This window comes from Ictalurus furcatus, chromosome 1 (genome assembly GCF_023375685.1).
Source record: "Ictalurus furcatus strain D&B chromosome 1, Billie_1.0, whole genome shotgun sequence".
In the NCBI taxonomy this organism is placed as follows: Eukaryota; Metazoa; Chordata; class Actinopteri; order Siluriformes; family Ictaluridae; genus Ictalurus; species Ictalurus furcatus.
In genome coordinates, this window is record NC_071255.1 from 17,635,663 (window position 1) to 17,656,353 (window position 20,691).

At 37.8% G+C, this 20,691-nt stretch overlaps 2 protein-coding genes across 5 annotated transcripts; one reads left to right on the forward strand and one right to left on the reverse strand.

The window, feature by feature from the left end:
* Nucleotides 1-270: 270 nt before the first annotated feature.
* Nucleotides 271-8,817, reverse strand: LOC128611065 (mannan-binding lectin serine protease 2). Of its 2 annotated transcripts, XM_053630309.1 has the most exons (9): nucleotides 8,480-8,817; nucleotides 7,172-7,370; nucleotides 6,841-7,021; nucleotides 4,212-4,334; nucleotides 3,918-4,052; nucleotides 3,757-3,822; nucleotides 3,435-3,643; nucleotides 2,083-2,285; nucleotides 271-924 (listed from the first exon to the last, which is right to left on the reverse strand). In XM_053630309.1, exons 1-9 carry the CDS (start codon nucleotides 8,491-8,493, stop codon nucleotides 564-566), a joined length of 1,491 nt encoding a protein of 496 aa, XP_053486284.1. In that variant the 5' UTR covers nucleotides 8,494-8,817; the 3' UTR covers nucleotides 271-563. The 2 variants fall into 2 exon arrangements, with proteins under 2 accessions (XP_053486284.1, XP_053486292.1); XM_053630317.1 differs by lacking the exons at nucleotides 7,172-7,370; nucleotides 8,480-8,817 and adding an exon at nucleotides 5,134-5,197 and having other exon boundaries at nucleotides 6,841-7,062.
* A 1,414-nt stretch (nucleotides 8,818-10,231) lies between these two features.
* LOC128611077 (holocytochrome c-type synthase) lies at nucleotides 10,232-14,397 on the forward strand. 3 transcript variants are annotated; one of them, XM_053630327.1, is made up of 7 exons: nucleotides 10,232-10,377; nucleotides 11,426-11,549; nucleotides 11,629-11,780; nucleotides 11,880-12,028; nucleotides 12,727-12,846; nucleotides 13,488-13,574; nucleotides 13,670-14,397. In XM_053630327.1, exons 2-7 carry the CDS (start codon nucleotides 11,444-11,446, stop codon nucleotides 13,866-13,868), a joined length of 813 nt encoding a protein of 270 aa, XP_053486302.1. In that variant the 5' UTR covers nucleotides 10,232-10,377; nucleotides 11,426-11,443; the 3' UTR covers nucleotides 13,869-14,397. The 3 variants fall into 3 exon arrangements, with proteins under 3 accessions (XP_053486302.1, XP_053486310.1, XP_053486317.1); XM_053630335.1 differs by having other exon boundaries at nucleotides 10,274-10,372; XM_053630342.1 differs by lacking the exon at nucleotides 10,232-10,377 and adding an exon at nucleotides 11,202-11,338.
* Nucleotides 14,398-20,691: the final 6,294 nt, after the last annotated feature.

Consider the following 20,691-nt stretch of genomic DNA (forward strand, 5'->3'; position numbering starts at 1 on the left):
TGAAAAATGAACAAAACACATTTAATACTCATGTATACAAGACTAATATTGTATTGAGTAGAATATTGTCATTGATGTCATCAGTTGATGTCATTGATGTGATGTGTAGAAATGCCCTAAGGGATCCATAATTTAAGTTTATTTTAATATTACCCCTTGTTTAAAGTTTGATGAGTGTCACACAAAATGTACATTAGATCAACTTATATAATAATAAATACCAGATGACCAAAATAAAAGCAAACACAGTGATAAATTGTAGAGACCAACTGATTTGCTTACATTTTATTCATACTTTTTAAAACAGCATTTGGCAGCTGGACAAATAATCACGTCAACTTGGCTAGAACTTTAGAAAAATAAATCTTATACATTTAAAACTTTTAAAAGATTAAACCTTTAAAGTCATAGTACAGTGTATTATTGAACAATAATGCCTCATTATTACATCTAATGTTTTAATATTCTAACATTGTAAATGACCAGAAGAAACAGTACCATTCATAATCCCATATCTACAACAATCATAATTGCTTATAATCAGTAGACCAAACAAACTACCACTATTTTTCACTCATTATCTTATTTATCCAGTCAAGATACCGTGATACTTGTGTATACACTCCAAACATGCCACGTTGGCCACATTGTACAACACCCCAGCTAACGATACCTTTTGCCCTGTGTACACCTTCTTCTTGTACAACAAAGGCTGACCCACTATCACCTGCGCATGAATCCTTTCCACCCATCACATCTCCAGCACAAAACATGTTGTCTGTAACATGGAGAACGTTTGTGTCAGTTTTCCTTATCTTTTCAAAAGACTCTCTACATGTCTTTTGGTCCACAGTAGAAATATCAACATATTTTAGTTCATTGGAAGTTGTTAGCTGATCAGTCACGCCATAACCAGACACCCACCTAGAGTATATATAAAGATATATAAAATTAATTTGGATGCATTTTAGTACATGTACTCACAGTCAAGGCTTATACTGTATCTAGAGCCATTTAACCAAGTCTAATAAGTATAGACCCTATATTGGCCATATAGTACACCAGCACTGGTACTGGATGGTAAAGGTTAGAGCGTACTACTAATCTGTATGATATCTCAGTGGATTAGGATTACAATTTATACTCATGTAAACATTTAATTTGCCAGCATCCCTGAATATGAACATGCTGTATATCTCTATCCCATATAGAGTGCTGCAGGTATGACATATTTTTGTAGACCACCTCAGAAGTTAGCATCACCCTGGTTCCCTCAACAAAAAGCCAATAGGATTTTTCCATTGGCTTTCAGATTATTGCAGAAAATTAGCTCTGTGCCCAGCAAAATGTTGATTATTACATGTTTTGTTCATCAAGATAATCCTCCCAAATGAACAGAACTTTTATGAATTTTGAAGACTAAATACAATCGCCAGAAGTAAAAAGCTAAAGTAAAAGGCTATATACGAACTACATTATGATCACATGACTTCAGTCATCACCACTAAGCTTCTGAAAATTCTGTCAATCTTAATTGAAAAAACATGTTCACTGATGAGGATCCACTTTGCTCTTTTGCTCTTCTTGTGAAGAATCTGCCCCTGACCTCTTTTGGGCATGTGTCCATGTTGCATTATTTTGAAGAAATTCCATTTGTTTATACATGCATCTCTTCTGGGTGAGTTTTCCTGTTCAGCTTGATGATGTTTAATGTCCCTGACAACCTCTGTAGTCCCATTTAGCCACTGGTTAGCAACCACTTTTTTCAAGACATGTAAAAGGTTAATAAAATCACAAGTGGGGTATTGTTGTATTTTATGTCGTAGAATAATACCTGAAAATATCTTGAACTTGTGTTAACCACAGAGCTTATTTCAGGCATTTAACAAAAAACCCATTCAAAAAACCCATTAACTTCAGGACGATGGAAACAGAGGTGCAAAACTTATTTCCATGTTTTAGGACTCATTCCTGCACCACTCTATAGTACACTCATTTATGTTTTACTGGCAGAACATACTTAAATGCATGTGAATTATACAAATATGTTGAACATGATATATGTAGATGAAAAGTTCTTACCCTCTGTAGGTTTTCATTTCATCATGCTTCAGTGGTAGACAAATTGGCCTGATATTCTCACTGAATGTAATTTTTGAATTGAGCTTAATTAGACCAATATCATTGTCATACTCTGTAGTGTAGTTTGGATGTACAAGCACTGATGAAATACTAAGGGCAATAAACCTGTCCAGTTGGTTTACATTATTATGACCAGCATATACCTGCACAGAAAACATATGCTACAAGTTACCACTTATTATACACAAATCTAAATGTCCAGTCATATTCATTTATTTGTTTCCCTTGAACAATTGTTGTTATTTCAGCAATTTACACAGATGGAATGAATATAACAAGGTGCTTCACTTGTGATTATACTGTGGTTACATAATCAGTAAAGATGAGAAAAGCCAGTGTTTGTTCGACAATAAAGTTAAAACAATGTTGATTTCAGATATGGGGAGATTATTCAGTTGTAGGCAAAGGTTTGGGCATGCAGTTACTTTATATTTCATGAGCTTAAAAATATAGAAATAAATAAAATAGTAATTGTGGCATGTGAAAAAGTTTGGACACCCGTCAATGTCTGTGCTTAGTAACACCCCCTTTGGCAGTTATCACAGCTTGCAAACATTTTGTAGCCTTTACTGACCACAAAATCAAGGTCCTGCCATGGCCAACCCAGCCCCTGGACAGAAAACCTGTGGGGTCAACTGAAGAGGAGAGTCCACCTGCATGGACCTCGAAATTTGAAGGATTTGGAGAGATTCTGTGTGGAGGAATGGTCTCAGATCCCTTGCCATATATTCTCCAACCTCATCAGGCATTATAGGAGAAGACTCAGAGCTGCGATCTTAGCAAAGTGAGGTAGCACAAAGTATTGACTAAAAGGGTGCTAATAATTGTTGCACACCTATATTTAACAGAGATTTTTTGATAAATCTGTATTTTGTTTGCAATTGTTTGATATTCACGAGAGCAGAATATTTAAAAAAAAAAAAAAAAGTTCAAAAGGTTAAACAGTAAAGACAATTTTTCACAGCCTTCTTTGCTCATATTTACCAAGGGTGCCAATATTAGTGGAGGGAACTTTATTTACATATTTATTGTCATCTCTTGAAAATTAAATACAATTAATAGTAATTAAATACTATTTAACTAATTTAAATTGCTTAAAGAAAGGGTGAATACCTATGATTTTTAAGACTTTTAATTAAATTAAAAATTCTGAGGACATATAAATATTTTACTTAATTGTATTTCTGTAGAGAGTCACTTCAAAAAGAGCACAAAAAATCCCATTCTATTTTCCCTAAATTTGATGTTGCAATACAGCAAAAAGAGAACATGAATATTGTGTTTTAGAGTACCTTAATGTGTTCCTTTTCTGTGGGGACTGTAGTACCATGATTCACCAAGTTGTGACCTGCAGTCATTAACCATTTTTCTCCAATGATAATTGCCCCTCCTCTATTCTCCTTATTAAGAAGATAGACCTGCCAAGGAAAGGAACCAGAGGGAGCCGACTTTCCTCCAAATATTCTGCCATACTGAGACTTTAATGTGTGGTGACCACATACTGAACACACACACACACACACACACACACACACACACACACACACATTTAATTATATATATTTTTTTCTTTAAAAAGTTAAAAAAAAAAATGTTTTGTCATTGTCACTGTACCATAATGACATGATATATTATAGCCAGTTTTCCTCCATATTTGGGTAGCACCACATGTGTAGTTTCCTATATTGGAATGATCAAAACAGACAATTGTGTATAGTCACATAATTTCAGCAAAATAAATAAAACCTCATAATATAAAAAACAATGTTTCTCACCATTTTGTTTTCCCATGGAAATGTAAAATGGTTTATTGCAGTGATACTCAATGACTGATAGGTATTCATTATTAGAACCTTTAACAAATTTCACATGTCCATTCAGCAAGGGTTCAGGGGGCCCACATTTAATTGCTGGAAACAGAAAACAGAAGAAAAGACAACACATATATAATATTTGAGTTTCAATTATTTGTGCATGCTGAGATGCTTTTATGCTCACCATGGTTGTAAAGCATTTAATAAAGTGAGTGTACATTTCATGCCCAATGACAGTCACTGTTTTTGTTTTACCATCACAGGTGCGGTTGTTGTGATTAAGAAGATATCCATGTGGACAGCTGCAACGGAATCCTCCGATGAAGTTGTTGCAGAAATGGCTGCATGGATTACTCTGCGTTGCACATTCATCAACATCTATATAAATAGCATAGGGGACAGAAAGAGAGAAAAAACAACCTATATTTCTAGATCACTGTAGCACTTAAACTCACTGGGTCAGTCAACTGACTTAGATGTCAAAAAGGCTTATTGTCTCACTTTAAATCTGTACACTGGTAAGGAGAATGAAACACTGAAGGTTTACACTGATCTCTGGCTTACAATACAGTGAAGAAGTTAAAACAAAGCTACTTGGTATGCCACCATCATACATACTCTTTCAAAATTGTCCTCTTGTGAGAGATTAGCAGCATGGTGCCCTGGAATGGACTGGCATCCCATCAAAGTTCGCCTAGTGCCCAGTGTTCTCAGGCAGGGCCGTTTCTAGGCATAGGTGAACTAGGCGGTCGCCTAGGGCGCTACCAGCTTGGGGGCACTGATGAGCGCCCCCTTGCCCCCATCCGACTCACCTACCTACCCACAAGAAAAAGAGTACCAAGGGCGTAACCTGGCCTGGGCATTCGAGGGTGTAGTCTTGAAGATTTTTTCTTTAGCATTGAATAATTCTCCACTCGGAGCAGTTTGTCTCTACGTAATTGAACATCAGTAAAAGAAGGCGTCGGTGTTGTAATTTTGTATCTTCAGTGAACGGAGGCAAGATCAATCAGACAGTGTTTACAGGAAAAGAGGCGGAAATACTTGTGTCTTATTGGCTAACAGTCTCAATTCTGCCAAATGCTAGCTCACATAGTCAGTTAGTGTGAGGGGAAAAATAGATATACACCAATTTATTATTATTATTATTATTATTATTATTATTATTATTATTATTTACCAGTTACGGGGTTGAAAGTGACATCCTCTAACATCCTCTTGGTGTGTAAATGTCCGATTTCCAGCTTATGTGAACATGATATGAGCAGAGCATTAGAGCAGATAACATACTTTGTATGGCAGTGTAGCAGCTAAAAAGATTCAATACAATGTGCGCACATCTGATGGGTAACAAAGCTCAATGAGGGTGCTCAAACACAAAAACTGAGAAAAGGAAGGAAAAGTTGGCACACCACAGCTCCAAAAATAGAAAATTGTTTATTACTTTTTCTCACCACAGGTGACATTTTGAGCCCAGTGGCTCTACATCAGACTGTAGCAGCTAAAACCATACAATTATAGCTTACTTGGCTAGCAACACCAAACTAGCCTAATCTTGTGTTAGATAGCTAAAAAGTTTTATATTTTATCGGTTTAGATTTTATCGAGGTGGAGAACTGACCATTGTTTGTCTCATATTTTTCCATCAGCAAGGTTTTTACAACCAGATTATGAAAGTTTTCTCAGTCACTTTGAGTAGTTAGCAGTTTTCAACTCTCATTCCTAAAATTGACATTGTATTATGAGTTTTGAGGATTTTCCATCATGTAATAATGTAATAATGGAAATAGGTATCGGATATGATGCTGGTTTGAGACATGCGTGTGGCTGGTTTATTCATGTGCATATTATATGGTGAATCAAATTTAAACCCTTCCTTCTCCAGTTTTCACATTTTTTAAGCAATTAGCCTCACTTGCAAGACAAAAATATGCATGGAAACAGCCTATTTAGACGTACATTTTTTAATTTTTGATTGAGAAGAATCCAGCTAACGTCAATGGAGAGTACAACATCTTTATTATTATTATTATTATTATTATTATTATTATTATTATTACTTATAAAAAATGTGTTAGTTTAGTTTTATTTTAAATCTGAAATCAGGTAACACTTTGGTTGCATGAGATTATCTGGTATCCCTGGTGATAGTGGGCACTGCTGTTAGGAACAGAGATATAGATGTAGAGGGCCACGAACATCCATGCTTTCCCATGGCGGTTGGGGGGGGGGGGGGGGGGGGATGTAAAGGGGCCAGAAATAGCCCTGTTCTCAGGATAGGCTCTGGCTCCACTGCAACCTTAATGTTTTAATTATTTTTTAATTATTTATAAGAATATATAAGAACTGTGATTTAGTCTCAAATTAAAATAAAATAAAATAAACAGTGGCTGTTATAATTTGGGGAGCATGTTGCTGATATCCACGTCCACTCGTCCCTTTACAAGGAAGAGCCACTGCAAATCAATCGCTTTTATCCTGTAATTAAACATTTCTATCCTGTTGGGAGTAGGCTCTTCTAGAATGGAAACCGCTCCTTCTTCAGGACATGAAGATTCACTGACTGGATTGATGAGGATTAAAACGATGTAACTCATATGCTATGGCTTTCACAGTCAACAGATCTTAACCCAATTAAACACCTATAGGAGATTTCAGCCCAATGCTACAGTTCCGACTGAAACACTGGCCAGTTGAAAAGTCTTTTGGGACTGAACTTCCTGCCATCTCCGCCCCAATAATGGAACCTCTTTCAAAGCTGTTTAGAATTCACTGTCAACTGAACCTGCTCTATCATTTTATACATCTCACAAAACATCTAGACTACACATTTCTAAAGGTTTAATCATTTGTATCATATATCTGTGTACATACTGAAATGTTTTACCTTGGATTTGGTAAAAGGCATTGAATCCAGTATGAACCTCTGGGAGTGAGTCATCTGAATAGAAATAAATGGATAAACAACCTCCAGAAGCAGAGTGAATATGAGGATTGATAGAAGACTGCATCTCCATAAAGGACATGTTGGAACACAGAGACTTGAACAGTTCCTTGCCAGTGAATATCTGAAGGATCAAAAACTGATGTGTAAGATTCATGGGGGAGTAATACAACGTGAGATTAAATGAAAGTAGGAGTACTTGTGATTGACAAAAAAAATCAAACAATATAGTTTAACACTGAAAATTCCATTTTTATGGCACACAATAACTGACCATGAGAGCATCATGTTCACACTGTGCACTGTTCTCCAGGTCCAGGTGAATGAGGGTGAGAGATACAGTGAAGCCTGGAGAAGCACACTGAGTCCAGTTCATTTTGCTGTTGTTAGGATATGCCAGTGGATGATCAGGAGAGTTTATCCAGCCCTGGAGCTGTGAACATACCAGTGGCAGCAGCAGCAGCACACTCACACTGAGGTGAAACATGAGTTAAAGGAGCAATGAGGAATGGTAAATAGTAAATGGTCTGCACCTATATAGAGCTTTTATCCAAAGCACTTTACACTGTGTCTCATTCACCCATTCACACACACTCACACACCAGTGGTAGCAGAGCTGCCATGCAAGGCGCTAACTTGCCATCGGGAGCAACTTGGGGTTCAGTGTCTTGCCCAAGGACACTTCGGCATGTGGAGTCATGTGGGCCGGGAATTGAACCGCCAACCCTACGATTAGTGGACAACCTACTCTACCACCTGAACCACAGCCGCCCATGGTTCATGTAGTCAGTTGGACTACATAGATTATGCAATAAAACACCATCAAAAGTGATAAGAAAAAACCTAAAATGTAACATCTTCATTCATTCATCTTCAGTGAATGATCATTAATCCTGGTCAGGGTCAAGGTGGATCCAGAGCCTATCACGGGAACACTGGATGCAAGGCGGGAATAGGAGTGAATCTATGTATTGGAATGCTTTTAGGAGGTGAAAAGTGCCTTTAGCATGGCTCCACTGGAACCACCATCCCTCAAGATACAAGGAAGACGTGCATCAGTTGTCTTCTCTGTCATGGCGCTCAGGTGACAGAATGTACTTCCCCTGTTTGTCCGAGTAGCTGAGCTATTGGCTGTCTTCAAACAAAGGCTTAAAGACTTAACTCTTCACCAAGCACTTGAATTAGCACTTACTGTAATTAAAATTATGATTTAATTAGAAATACCTTGACTTGCTGTATGAACTGCCCTAAAACAGGGTTTTAATTGTGATGATGAATCTGAGATCCTGATATGTTTATATAGCACGAGATGCTTTTGATGGAGACTATAAACCACTTCTGTAAGTCTCTCTGGATGTCTAATCATAGTATAAATATCAATGTAGGTGGATATTAAGCTCAGAGCAGGAATGAAAAGGACTTAAAATGACATCAGTCCTACCATTAAAATTATAATTAACCCACCACTATCTAAAAAACCCTCTGTATTTCGATGTGTAATTTGTAGTGTAATGATTAATATAGGCAATCTAAGCAGAAGGTAACCATTTTCTATTTAAATTCAAAATTTAAATCTACATACCTGAGAATCATCATCACCAGTTATAAATTTGTAATCTTCTGAGTAGATACGGGATGGACTTTAACTTCATTTCCCGGTAGTTATGTTTAGTAATGTTAATGTGTCACTAAAATTGATTACCAAGTGTTTACATTGCTTTTGTGTGCTAGATTGGCAGGGCATACACTACAGGGTTGAGGCTGACTTCTCTGAGGCTGGGTGTAATGTAAAGTGACACGGTGTCTCCTGTAGGTGGTAGTGATGTGTCGTTCATGAACGATTCGTTCATTTTGAACGAATCTTTAATATGACTCAGGAACAACGAGTTGTCCCAGAGAGTGATTAGTTCATTTTTGACATCCCCAGCAACATCCCCATAGGTTCTGTACAGGAAACAGAAATGATTAGTACCCATATCGAGTTTTCAGTTCGAGTCGTCGTTCTTCCGTTGACCGCTTCATAGGCAATGCACCACGTAATACAGGAAACAGAAATGATTAATTCACCTCTCGAGTCTTTGGGTTTGAGTTGTTCGGTTGACTCGAACCCGTAGACTTGAGAGGTGAACTAATAATTTCTGTTTCCGGGGAACAGACATGACAAATGTGACGTGAGAAAAGAAAGAACGACTCTAATCGGGAAATGAGGTGAATTAGCAGACGGCATAGCTTGAAGACCCAGCTAAGCTATTAATGAATCATTTCTGTTTCTCATAATTCAGCCTTGGTTGCATTAGCCTATAGTTTATTTTATAGTTTAAGTACTAGATGTGTCGGGGAATTTAACTTGTAATATTTTAATCATATTCCGCTTAAATGAACGAAATGACTCGAAAAAAGATTCATTCATTTTGCTGAATGAGATTCAAAGATCTGAGTCAGTAAAATGATCTGAATTTCCCATCAATATTAGGTGGCGGTAAAAACAGCTGAAGTGTTTAAACTGGATTAGACGAAGAAGCCATGAAGGGTACTGCAGTGGTTGGAAGAAAATAATCAGAACCAAAATGTCGCTATAGCTTCTGACAGTCTATTTGCATCAAATATACAATCTGGGAAAACATCATGTAGACAAGACATTGTTTACCAAATACTTTATCTGCTTCTCATACTCCATGGTAGGGGGCTGAATGTCTCCTTCGTTTGGGTTCCAGCACATGTAGTGGTAAACGGAAATGAAACTGTGGATGTACTGGTGAAAAGATTGATAAAGCATGAAACATTTCATATGCAATACCATTATGTAGAGCAGAGATTAAAACCATTATAAATGGACACACGTATAAAATATGGCAGGAATACTGGGACATAGCAGACACCAGATAACTAGCCTATATAATATACAAAACAAGTGGGCATGAGTATGAGGCAGGGCAGGAACCCAAAGGAAGAAATGATAACTACGTGTCTTAGAATAGGTCATGCTGACTTAAATCTAGCATTAAACAGTATAGGAAAACATCCCCTTGGCTCTGCATCCACTGCAATACGCAAGAGACGGTAAAACACATTCTGTTAGACTGCAAAAGATATGAGGAAGAAAGAACTGAGATGCAAATTGGAAAGCAAAACATGACACTAGAGAACTTGCTGGGAAAAAACATCTGGAAAAGTGCACTGTCCCCTAATAAATTATCTGGAAAAATACTGTGATAAGTGAGACACTTTAGTAATTTAGTATGAATATCTAGTACATAGTTATTTATTTATTTATTTATTGTTGTTATTATTACTACTTTTCCCCTGCCAATCTGCTGCCCACACTCCAGTCCAGTAGGTGGCGGTAATGCACCTTAAGTTGGTTTGCCAACCGTTGTTAAAACCAAAAGAAGAAGAAGCCGTGAAGGCTTGTGGGTAGCTGCTGGATGTGCTGCTGCACGTTGACATTGGGGATTGGTTTGCATCGTGTGAGCAGGTTAAGTGAGTTAAAACCTTTATGGCTGGATGCATCTTGAATTATTTACTGTGGCATATGTGGGACGGATATAATAGTTTACACCTAGCTGATATTAGTAGGAATAGTGTACATCTATAGTTAAAAGTATGTACAATTAGCTAGCTATTACTACTGGAATAAAGTTGGTTTGAAGTTGGACGTTCGATATTCGCGGATGTGCGGAAACTAAGGGACCGTCTCTAAAGTTACACACGACATTGTTAAACACGTTTCTAACTTCCATAGCATTTGAAGGGAATGGCTTAGTCATATAACCAACTGGAAAGTGATCATCTAGGTGTCAACTATAATGCACACCACTTAGATTTTTGATATTTATCAAAATAAGCTATTAAAGCATATATAAATATTGCCATGTATTTCACTACAGAATGGGCCCATACACAAAATATACCATTATTTAAAGCTCAATAGCATTTGAAGGGAATGATGTACATTCACACATCCAACTGTAAAGTGTTCATCTAGGTGTCAGGTATGTAAAGTTGTGTGACTGTACATCATTCCCTTAAAATGCTATTGAGCTTTAAATACACAATATATTTTGTGTATGATCCCATGCAGTAATAAAATACATGGCAATATTTATATAGGATTTAATAGTTTATTTTCTTAAATATCAAAAAATCTAAAAGGTGTGCATCATACCCGATACCTAGATGATCACTTTCCAGTTGGTTATATGACTGTAAGTCATTCCCTTCAAATGCTATTGTAGTTAGAAACGTGTTTAACAATGTCGTATGTAAATTTAGAGACCGTCCCTTAATTTCCGCGAATATGGAACATCCAACTTCAAACCAACTTTATTCCAGTGCTCTTACTGCTAATGGACAAGTTATAAAAAACTTATAGCATCGTTTGTTATCATTTTTTAATGTATTCATAGCATTCATGCCTTTAATACAAAACCAGCTAGCTAAGGTAAATATTTTAGCTGGGTTGTATAAGGTTCTCCTAAGGTTCTTTATGGATTGTGTAATATCTATTTGCTGTTATTTCTTTTAACAGAAACATTAGGACTTCAGGATGGGTGGCTCAGCGTCCAGTCCTGCTGCTACTGTTCAAGCCGAGGCTCACTTTGGCAGCAGCGTGCCTCCAGAGGGCTGTCCAATGCACCAGGCACGCCAGGAAAGTAAGTCTACTGCCAAGCTTAGGTATTAATTGATAAATGTCAAACATTTATTTCACATGTAACTTGTCTGAAATTCAAGGTTCTCTTCCGTCTGAGTGCCCCATGCATCTGGCTGATTCTCAGACCACTGCTCCTGTGGCACCAGCGCACCAGGAGAGGGCCTACGACTTTGTGGGGTGCCCCATGAAGGCTGCAAAAAAAGGAATGTCTGACATCGATCCAACAAACATGGTACTTAAACCATCACGTCCAGATATGAGACTTGTGTTTGTTTGCTTCTGAAATGATGAACGCCAAGCTGACTGTCTTATGTGTCTGTGTTCGTGTTAGATGCCACCACCAAACCAGCAGCCGGCTTCTGACCAGCCTTTCCCCCTGCCTGTTAACAGAGAGGAGTCCACGATTCCTAGATTCGGCTCAGAAAAAAACTGGGTGTATCCCTCGGAGCAAATGTTCTGGAATGCCATGTTGAGAAAGGGGTATATTCGTAACATTTTTTGTTGCATGCTAAATAATAATAATAATAGCACAGATTCAGATATCACTGTAGCATGGGTTTTCTTGGATGTGAACTGAATGCTCAACAGAGAGAGTTTGTTTTTCTTTTTGGAAAACTTGCTGTGATGAAAACCTGCATGTTCCTAATCAGGGGTGGGGAAAAATACTTGAGGAATCGTACCTTGTGACTATACTCCTATACTGTATTACTTTATTTCTTACCACTTTTACACCTTAAAAAGGTCTCTTCTCTCATCCTGGCCGAGACTGTACCCAGTATATCGGTTGAATATGTCCAGTCATTTTACTTTATCATCCAGTCAAGTTAATCAGTGGAGAAAAAGCTATCCAGAATTGTGCCAGTTTGTCTTCTGTTCTGACCTTCTCATACTACACATTATAGTTAGTTAGAGTATATAGTTAGAGTATGGATAAGTGCTGACCTTGAGAACTTCATCTCCTTGAGAACTTCATGCCATTGATGGTAAATTCAGCTCTTAAGGATGATCATAAAATCAACTATCTAGAAGGAAAATAAGTTGACAGGGGATTTGAAACTTTTATTGCACCTGGACAGATGTAATGAGTGATGCATTAATGTCAGCTTTAAAACGCAGAAACAAACACGTTCTTAACATATCAGGTGATCATTTATAGAAATAATGATCTGTTTATATAGGTGGCATTGGAAGGATGACAGTCTTTCCCAGCATGACATGACAAATATCATAAAAATCCACAACCGCAACAATGAACAGGCCTGGGAGGAGATCCTGAAATGGGAGGCCCTGCATGCTAGGTGAGTAAATTATTATTGTTGTTGTAATAATTGTTATAATAGTAGTAGACTCCCTGTCCACTTTATTAGGAACACGCGCATCTTTAGAGTTGTAGCTTCAAGGTTGTGCACTCTGAGATGCTTTTCTGCTCACCATAGTTATAAAGAGTGTTTACATTACTGTAGACTTACTCTCATCTCAAACCAGTCTGGCCATTCTCCTCTGACCTGTCTCATCATAACTGCTGCTCAATGGAGGGTGTTTTTTTTATTTTATTTATTTTTTTGGGTTTAGTTTATGTTTAACCATTCTGTGTCAACTCTAGACTGTTGTGCATGAAAATCTGAGGAGATCAGCAGTTTCTGAAATGCTTAAAGCAGCCTGTCTGGCACAACCATGAACTGGTCAAAGTCACTGAGATCCCATTCTGATGTTTGATCTGTAGCTCTTGACCTGCATTTGCATGATTTAATGCATTGCACTGCTGTCATAAGATCATGAATTGCATAAAGGTGCAGGTGTACAGGTGTTTCTATTAAAGTGGTTGGTGAATGTGGTAATGGTCTTGTCAGTTCTACTGAAGTGTAATGCTAATTCTTTTCATATTTTTAATTTTTTTATTCTCACTTAAAAAATAATTTTCTTTGTTTCTGTTTTATAGTGAATGTCCATGTGGCCCATCTTTGAAAAGGTTTGGTGGTAAAGCAAAGGAGTTTTCACCTAGAGCCAGGATACGTCATTGGATGGGGTATGAAGTCGGATCGTGTTTAAGTTAGCTAACATTACTCAGCTTTCCCTAAGCAGTGTATAAGAATTCTTTTTTTTTGTTTTGTTTGTGAGTAGATATGAACTACCTTTTGACCGACATGACTGGATTGTGGATCGTTGTGGAAAAGAGGTCCGGTATGTGATTGACTATTATGAAGGGGACCTTGACAAAAGCACGTACCAGTTCTCGATCTTGGATGTGCGTCCTGCGATTGACTCTCTTGAAGCAGTGTGGGACAGAGTAAAGGTGGCCTGGTGGCGATGGACATCTTAAACTCCAGAAAAGCTCACATGGACATTTCTCCTATATCAAGATGTAAATACAAATTGATTGTTAAAATAGACATGTATGTAAATGTGTTCCTCACACTGATAGCAATGTAAGGGTGTAATGTAGACTTGTATTATTTATGCAGTTATGTTTTAGAGATATGACATTTCAAATCTGATCAGTTGTACCTTAGGATTTATCTATTTATTTTTGTAATGATTTTTGAAAATAAAATGTTAAGTATACATATGTGATATTTACGGATGCAATATAATCGCATGAAATATTACATCCTTACTTGTATGAATTGTGTGATGTGCAAAACTGTTATTACATCATCCTGTAATCAATAATGCTATACAGGCTAATTTTATTTGTGTGTGTGTGTGTGTGTGTGTGTGTGTGTGTGTGTTTTAATCGTCAGTGTATTTAAGCAAATAATGCTGTCCATGTGAGTGTGGTTTGCTAGACCACTTTTATCTTTGTGTTTTCCAAGCTAATTAAATATGTAACTGGATTACAAACTATTGCATTTGGAATGCTTAGAGATTGACTCATGTAAAGCTTCAGAAATCTCTCAAGACGTTTGTTTTACTGTCACTTTACCTTTTTATTCTTTATCGTGTCTGGTTTGCGTTTCATTTGGAACATAGCGAGTCTGTCGAATCATATCAATGTGGTTTGTTCATCTAACCACTAGATGGCCACATTTCCACATTATTTCCCCCTACTTGTCAGCCGTGTAGGCCACTTAAGGTCCTTTATTTAGAATTTCCAACGCTTCACTCACATAGCTCACATAGCCAGTGTATGAGACCGTTAATGGGACGCTAAGCAAGTAAAAAAAAACTTTATCAAAGCTGGGGTCAGATCCATGACAAGTGAGCTTGAGGCAACAGTTACAAGTTAAAAGACTTGTGGAGAAAAAATTGAGAGTAGCCAAAAAAGCATCCAAACAAACAGGAGAACCTAATCTTGTCTGGACAGCACTGATTGGGTTTCCTTTGTGTATTGTAGAGATCAACTGAGAAGTTCACACAGTTCATAAGCTGGCCATTCTGACTGCATAAATTCTAAAAGTTGAGATGTTACTTGTCTGAACATATAGATGTTTTTGGAAACAAACTCTTGTTGAATGATGCCAGCTGGAAGACTGGTCAGAGTCTGCTCTGAAAGAGTTTACAATATACAATATATTCAGGTGCTTGTGTACTTATGTTAAGGACTTGTATGTGTGTGGGCAAGATTTTCTCACAGTCAAGTCTTTCAACCCTTTTAAGATGTAGAGTTTAGGTGAGCTGAACATCTCCCACTCAATAAAGTTTCATGAAGACTTAGGGTTAGGGTTGTTTTCATTCGTTATTTTAAGGGTTAGGGTTGTTTTCATTCGTTATTTTAGCTGCTGTTTTTCTGATTATGCTACAGGATGCAGTTAAACAGTCTCCTTCTCTCTGAAGGCTACAGAGATGCATGTGCTCACTCAGATATGTGCATGTTACATTTCCAGCAGGAATGCTGCTTGGCTGAGAGCCAAAGACCCGCGGCAGAGAGCAGAGAGCAGATATACAAACAGCCTGTAGCAATTCAGATTGGCTGACTGATTCCCTGCACCCCTCACCCTGACCAAAGCTCTCTAGCCTGGTCTTATTTACATACCAAAAGATGCTGTGCTGTGCCAAGTACAATGACAAGGCTTTGTCAAATTTGTAATTAGCTTAAGTACACTGTGTGTGTGTCTTTGTGTATGAGAGATAGTGTGCTTTATTAAGTTAGTTACAGGTAATTAGTATGTATATTTTAAAAATAACATGTAGTCTGACTGTATTAATCTGTGCATAAAACAACTGATCTATTTAGCAAAGCAATCTATTTAAGTATTTCTCTTTTTTGGTGGGTTATAATACCCTTTTGCTCATATAACAATATACGAGGAAAAGCATGTTTACAAACAGTATATTTTTAAAAGCAGTTTGTGCAGTTGATCTTGTTCAGCAAAATAGAACATTCATATCTGACCTCCAATAGCCTATACTTTAGATTTACCCAGGGAGAAGACTGCAGAAATGTGTAGCGACCATCTGTACATGTTTACATTTACTTTTACATTTACAGCATTTATCAGAGACTCTTATACAGAAGTGCTTTCTTTGTAAGAACATCTCTTCATGCTAGTTCAACAGGTCAGTGTCTAAGAATATCATGGAGTTAAAACTCTGTAAGAGAGTAGTTATTACAATGAGAAAACTCACAAGACAAGGGTTTTTTTTCCCTCATATGGTCACATCTTAGAGTAATTGCATGTTTATCAGAGAATAATTGATTGTTCTATGAAAAGCAGCTGATTACCGTCCATTTCACTTCTCTCACGTCAGCTGTAAATGCGTGTTAAAAACACTTGACAGTGGAAGCAAGTAAATGAACACTATTTTCTAGTAGAAAAATGATAAAATAAAGGAAATTTCCATTATTTAAATAATCTTCCATTTAGTTAATGGAGGCAGCTTTTAGAGGTCTATCATTCTACAGTGTAGAGGAAAAATACCTGCAAACTGCCTTCGGTGTGATTTGAGGACTTGAGACATCTTCCGACATGACATGGTAATATCTGTTTTGGTGAAGAGCTTAGAATGTGCTGCCTGGGATGCTACTAAATACTAATGTAGTAAGAGAGAAGTTAAGGTTCTAATGTGCAACCATCCATCTATTTTCTGTATTGCATATCATACACATGGTCTTGAGGGAGCCTGGAACCTATCCCATGCACAAGGTGGGGGACACACTGGACAAGTTGGAAATGCCAATCAGCCCACAACACATGTCATTGCTCTTGGGGAGGAAACCCCTGAATCACAGAGAGAACATGCAAACTCCACGTACTATACACACACAGGACAGAGGTGGGAATTGAACCTCAAACCCTAGAGGTGTGAGGTAAACGTGCTACCACTAAGCTTTCTCTTAATTTCACTATGCCTACCATGAGCCTACAATAGATTCATTGTTTTCCGTCACTATTTTCAAAAACAACTAAAGACCCATTTTTTCGGTGAGCACTTAACTAACCCCTAACCTGCCAACTACTAAATTATATATATATATATATATATATATATATATATATATATATATATATATATATATATATATATATATATATATATACAGTATCTCACAAAAGTGAGTACACCCCTCACATTTCTGTAAATATTTCATTATATCTTTTCATGTGACAACACTGAAGAAATGGCACTTTGCTACAATGTAAAGTAGTGCGTGTACAGCTTGTGTAACAGTGTATTTGCTGTCCCCTCAAAATAACTCAGCACACAGTCTTTAATGTCTAAACCGCTGGCAACAAAAGTGAGTACACCCCTAAGTGAAAATGTCCATATTTGGCCCAAAGTGCCAATATTTTGTGTGGCCACCATTATTTTCCAGCACTGCCTTAATCTTCTTGGGCATGGACTTCACCAGAGCTTCACAGGTTGCCACTGGAGTCCTCTTCCACTCCTCCATGACGACATCATGGAGCTGGTGGATGTTAGAAACCTTGTGCTCCTCCACCTTCCGTTTGAGGATGTCCCACAGATGCTCAATAGGGCTTAGGTCTGGAGACATGCTTGGCCATTCCATCACCTTCACCCTTAGCTTCTTTAGCAAGGCAGTGGTTGTTTTGGAGGTGTGTTTGGGGTCATTATCATGCTGGAATACATGCTGGGATCATGCTCTGCTTCAGTATGTCACAGTAGATGTTTGCATTCATGGTTCCCTCAATGAACTGTAGCTCTCCAGTGCCGGCAGCACACATGCAGCCCCAGACCAAGACACTCCCACCACCATGCTTGACTGTGGGCAAGACACACTTGTCTTTGTACATCTCACCTGGTTGCCGCCACACACGCTTGACACCATCTGAACCAAATAAGTTTATCTTGGTCTCATCAGACCACAGGACATGGTTCCAGTAATCCATGTCCTTAGTCTGCTTGTCTGCAGCAAACTGTTTGCGGGCTTTCTTGTGCATCATCTTTAGAAGAGGCTTCCTTCTGGGACGACAGCCATGCAGACCAATTTGATGCAGTGTGCGGCATATGGTCTGAGCACTGACAGGCTGACCCCCCACCCCTTCAACCTCTGCAGCACTCATATGTCTATTTCCCAAAGACAACCTCTGGATATGACACTGAGCACGTGCACTCAACTTCACGTGCCTGTTCTGAGTGGAACCTGTCCTGTTAAACCGCTGTATGGTCTTGGCCACTGTGCTGCAGCTCAGTGTCAGGGTCTTGGCAATCTTCTTATAGCCTAAGCCATCTTTATGTAGAGCAACAATTCTTTTTTTCAGATCCTCAGAGAGTTCTTTGCCATGAGGTGCCATGTTGAACTTCCAGTGAATAGTATGAGGGAGTGTGAGAGCGATGACACCAAATTTAACACACCTGCTCCCCATTCACACCTGAGACCTTGTAACACTAACAAGTCACATGACACCGGGGAGGGAAAATGGGTAATTGGGCCCAATTTGGACATTTTCACTTAAGGGTGTACTCACGTTTGTTGCCAGCGGTTTAGACATTAATGGCTGTGTGTTGAGTTATTTTGAGGGAACAGCAAATTTACACTGTTACATAAGCTGTACACTCACTATTTTACATTGTAGCAAAGTGTCATTTCTTCAGTGTTGTCACATGAAAAGATATAATCAAATATTTACAAAAATGTGAGGGGTGTACTCACTTTTGTGAGATACTGTATATAGTAATTACACTGGCTCTTACACCTCTACTCTACACACTTTGATTTTCTAGAACTTAATTAAAAATCTTATATGGTAGCACTACTTGTATTGTTCTCCATTTGACATATCACTTTGCTTGTATTTCCTCATTTGTAAGTCTCTTTGGATAAAAGTGTCTGCTAAATGAATAAATGTAAATGTACTGTAGTCCAGAACAGGTCTCATACCACTCTCTCACAGGTCACTCTCTCTACAGTAAACTCAGACATAGTACCATTTTTCCTGCCAACATACATGTCAGATTTCACACATTACACACATGCTACATGGTAAAGTTAATAAAAGTGTGTACATTTACTGTTTAAAGGCTTATTCCTTTTTTTGTTTTCATGTCCAGTTGATTTCACACCTGAGTGTTGACATAAGATGCTGTTTTGACATTTAGAAAGTTATGATAAATGTCTTTATAAGGCATTATATTTCTGGTATTTCAGAGATACATATTTTCTGCTTAAACAATTTGCCACAACACTGTAGTTATATTTTTAAAATGGCCATTTAGGAAAGAAAATTGTGTAGTAAAGCTCTAGTATAGACAATTCTGCATGACCATACCAGTCTATGTCCTATTTGGCTCTATCAGTTACCACTGATCGCCCTATATTCTACATTCTATGTCTTGCCTTCATCAAATCAATAAACAAACAAAAATTATGAGCTCTGGTTCTCTGTCTGTTCCATGCTTTATTCCATTTTGAAATGATTATATCATAATCTCTCCATAAAGTCTTTGCAATGACTATGCCAAGCAGGTCTGTGTAAAATGAAGCTAAATGAAAGATGTAAAATGAATATAAAATGTAATTATTGCAATAAATCCACTATATTGGTGACATTCCATTGATAGAAATAAGAGAACGCCTCGAACGAATGGTTAATACTTCTTTCATTTTACACTTTCCAGACATTAATAACATTCATGTGTTGGAATATCCATTAAAGTGCTGTTCAGACTCTTTCTTTATATTACAAAGCAGCACACTGTTTTAATATTAGCATTACGTATAGCTCTTTCTTACAAGAAAGAGGTAACAATCGGAACAGCAATAAAACAAATAATGGTAAAGGGAAGTTCATTATTTAATGAAACTGTTTTGTCTTCTTACTTCAAACCCATCTAGTCACTTGAGATGCAGGTACAGCTGCCCTCCAGCAATATTATTCTGTGCTGGAGAAATCCACTGATGAGCATTCAACAACAAAGGCTTCCAATTCCCTCACCCTGCTTAATTTATGCACACACCATTCTGCCTGAGGGCTTTTAAATACTTTAAAATTTGTGAGAATTTGGACATCACACTGTTGGTTTGTCATGGACATCTACATACGTGTGTGTGTTTGTGTGGGTGTGTGGGTGTGTGCGAGAGTAGCCCCCATTTGGCAACGTTGGTGTTTAGCCAGCTGAAAATTCCACAGCAGTGTGCACTGCCATGTGTTGAAGAATGAATGTCTCAGAAAAACAGGGGATGAGGATTTTTTTTTTTTTATGTCTATGAGGCATAATCGAACCAGCTCCAATTTGTGTGTGAGCTTATCACTCAGTTGGGAGTGATGAGGTCTTGACTTTTATGGTGTAGTCAACCAACAACCACCATGGATAGGCTCAGTCTAGCATTGTTTTTTAATGAGACCTGATGAAAACAAGACACTGCTAAGTGAAGGGGAAATATCAGTCTGTGCATAATCACTATAGCAGTGATAGCCTTATCCCTTCCTGCTCTACTGGATCGATATTGAAGCCAACCCCCTTTTGACTCACCGAGTCAATGTGATCTCATTTGAATTCTTCACTTGTGTTATTCCCTCAGAGTAAAGACAAGCAATTATGAACTGTATAACTACTGTATATATGAGCATGTGTGTATGTGTCTACATGTCTTCTTATCATAGCTTTGATAAGGAGCAGCTGTTCCATAATGCTAACTTTTTTAAAAAAACCTTCAATTACTCGTGGCCTCCGTGACCTCATTTGCTGCCATTGCATGCTTTATGGAGTGTTTGTGAGCACACGTCCCTTTGCATCATTGT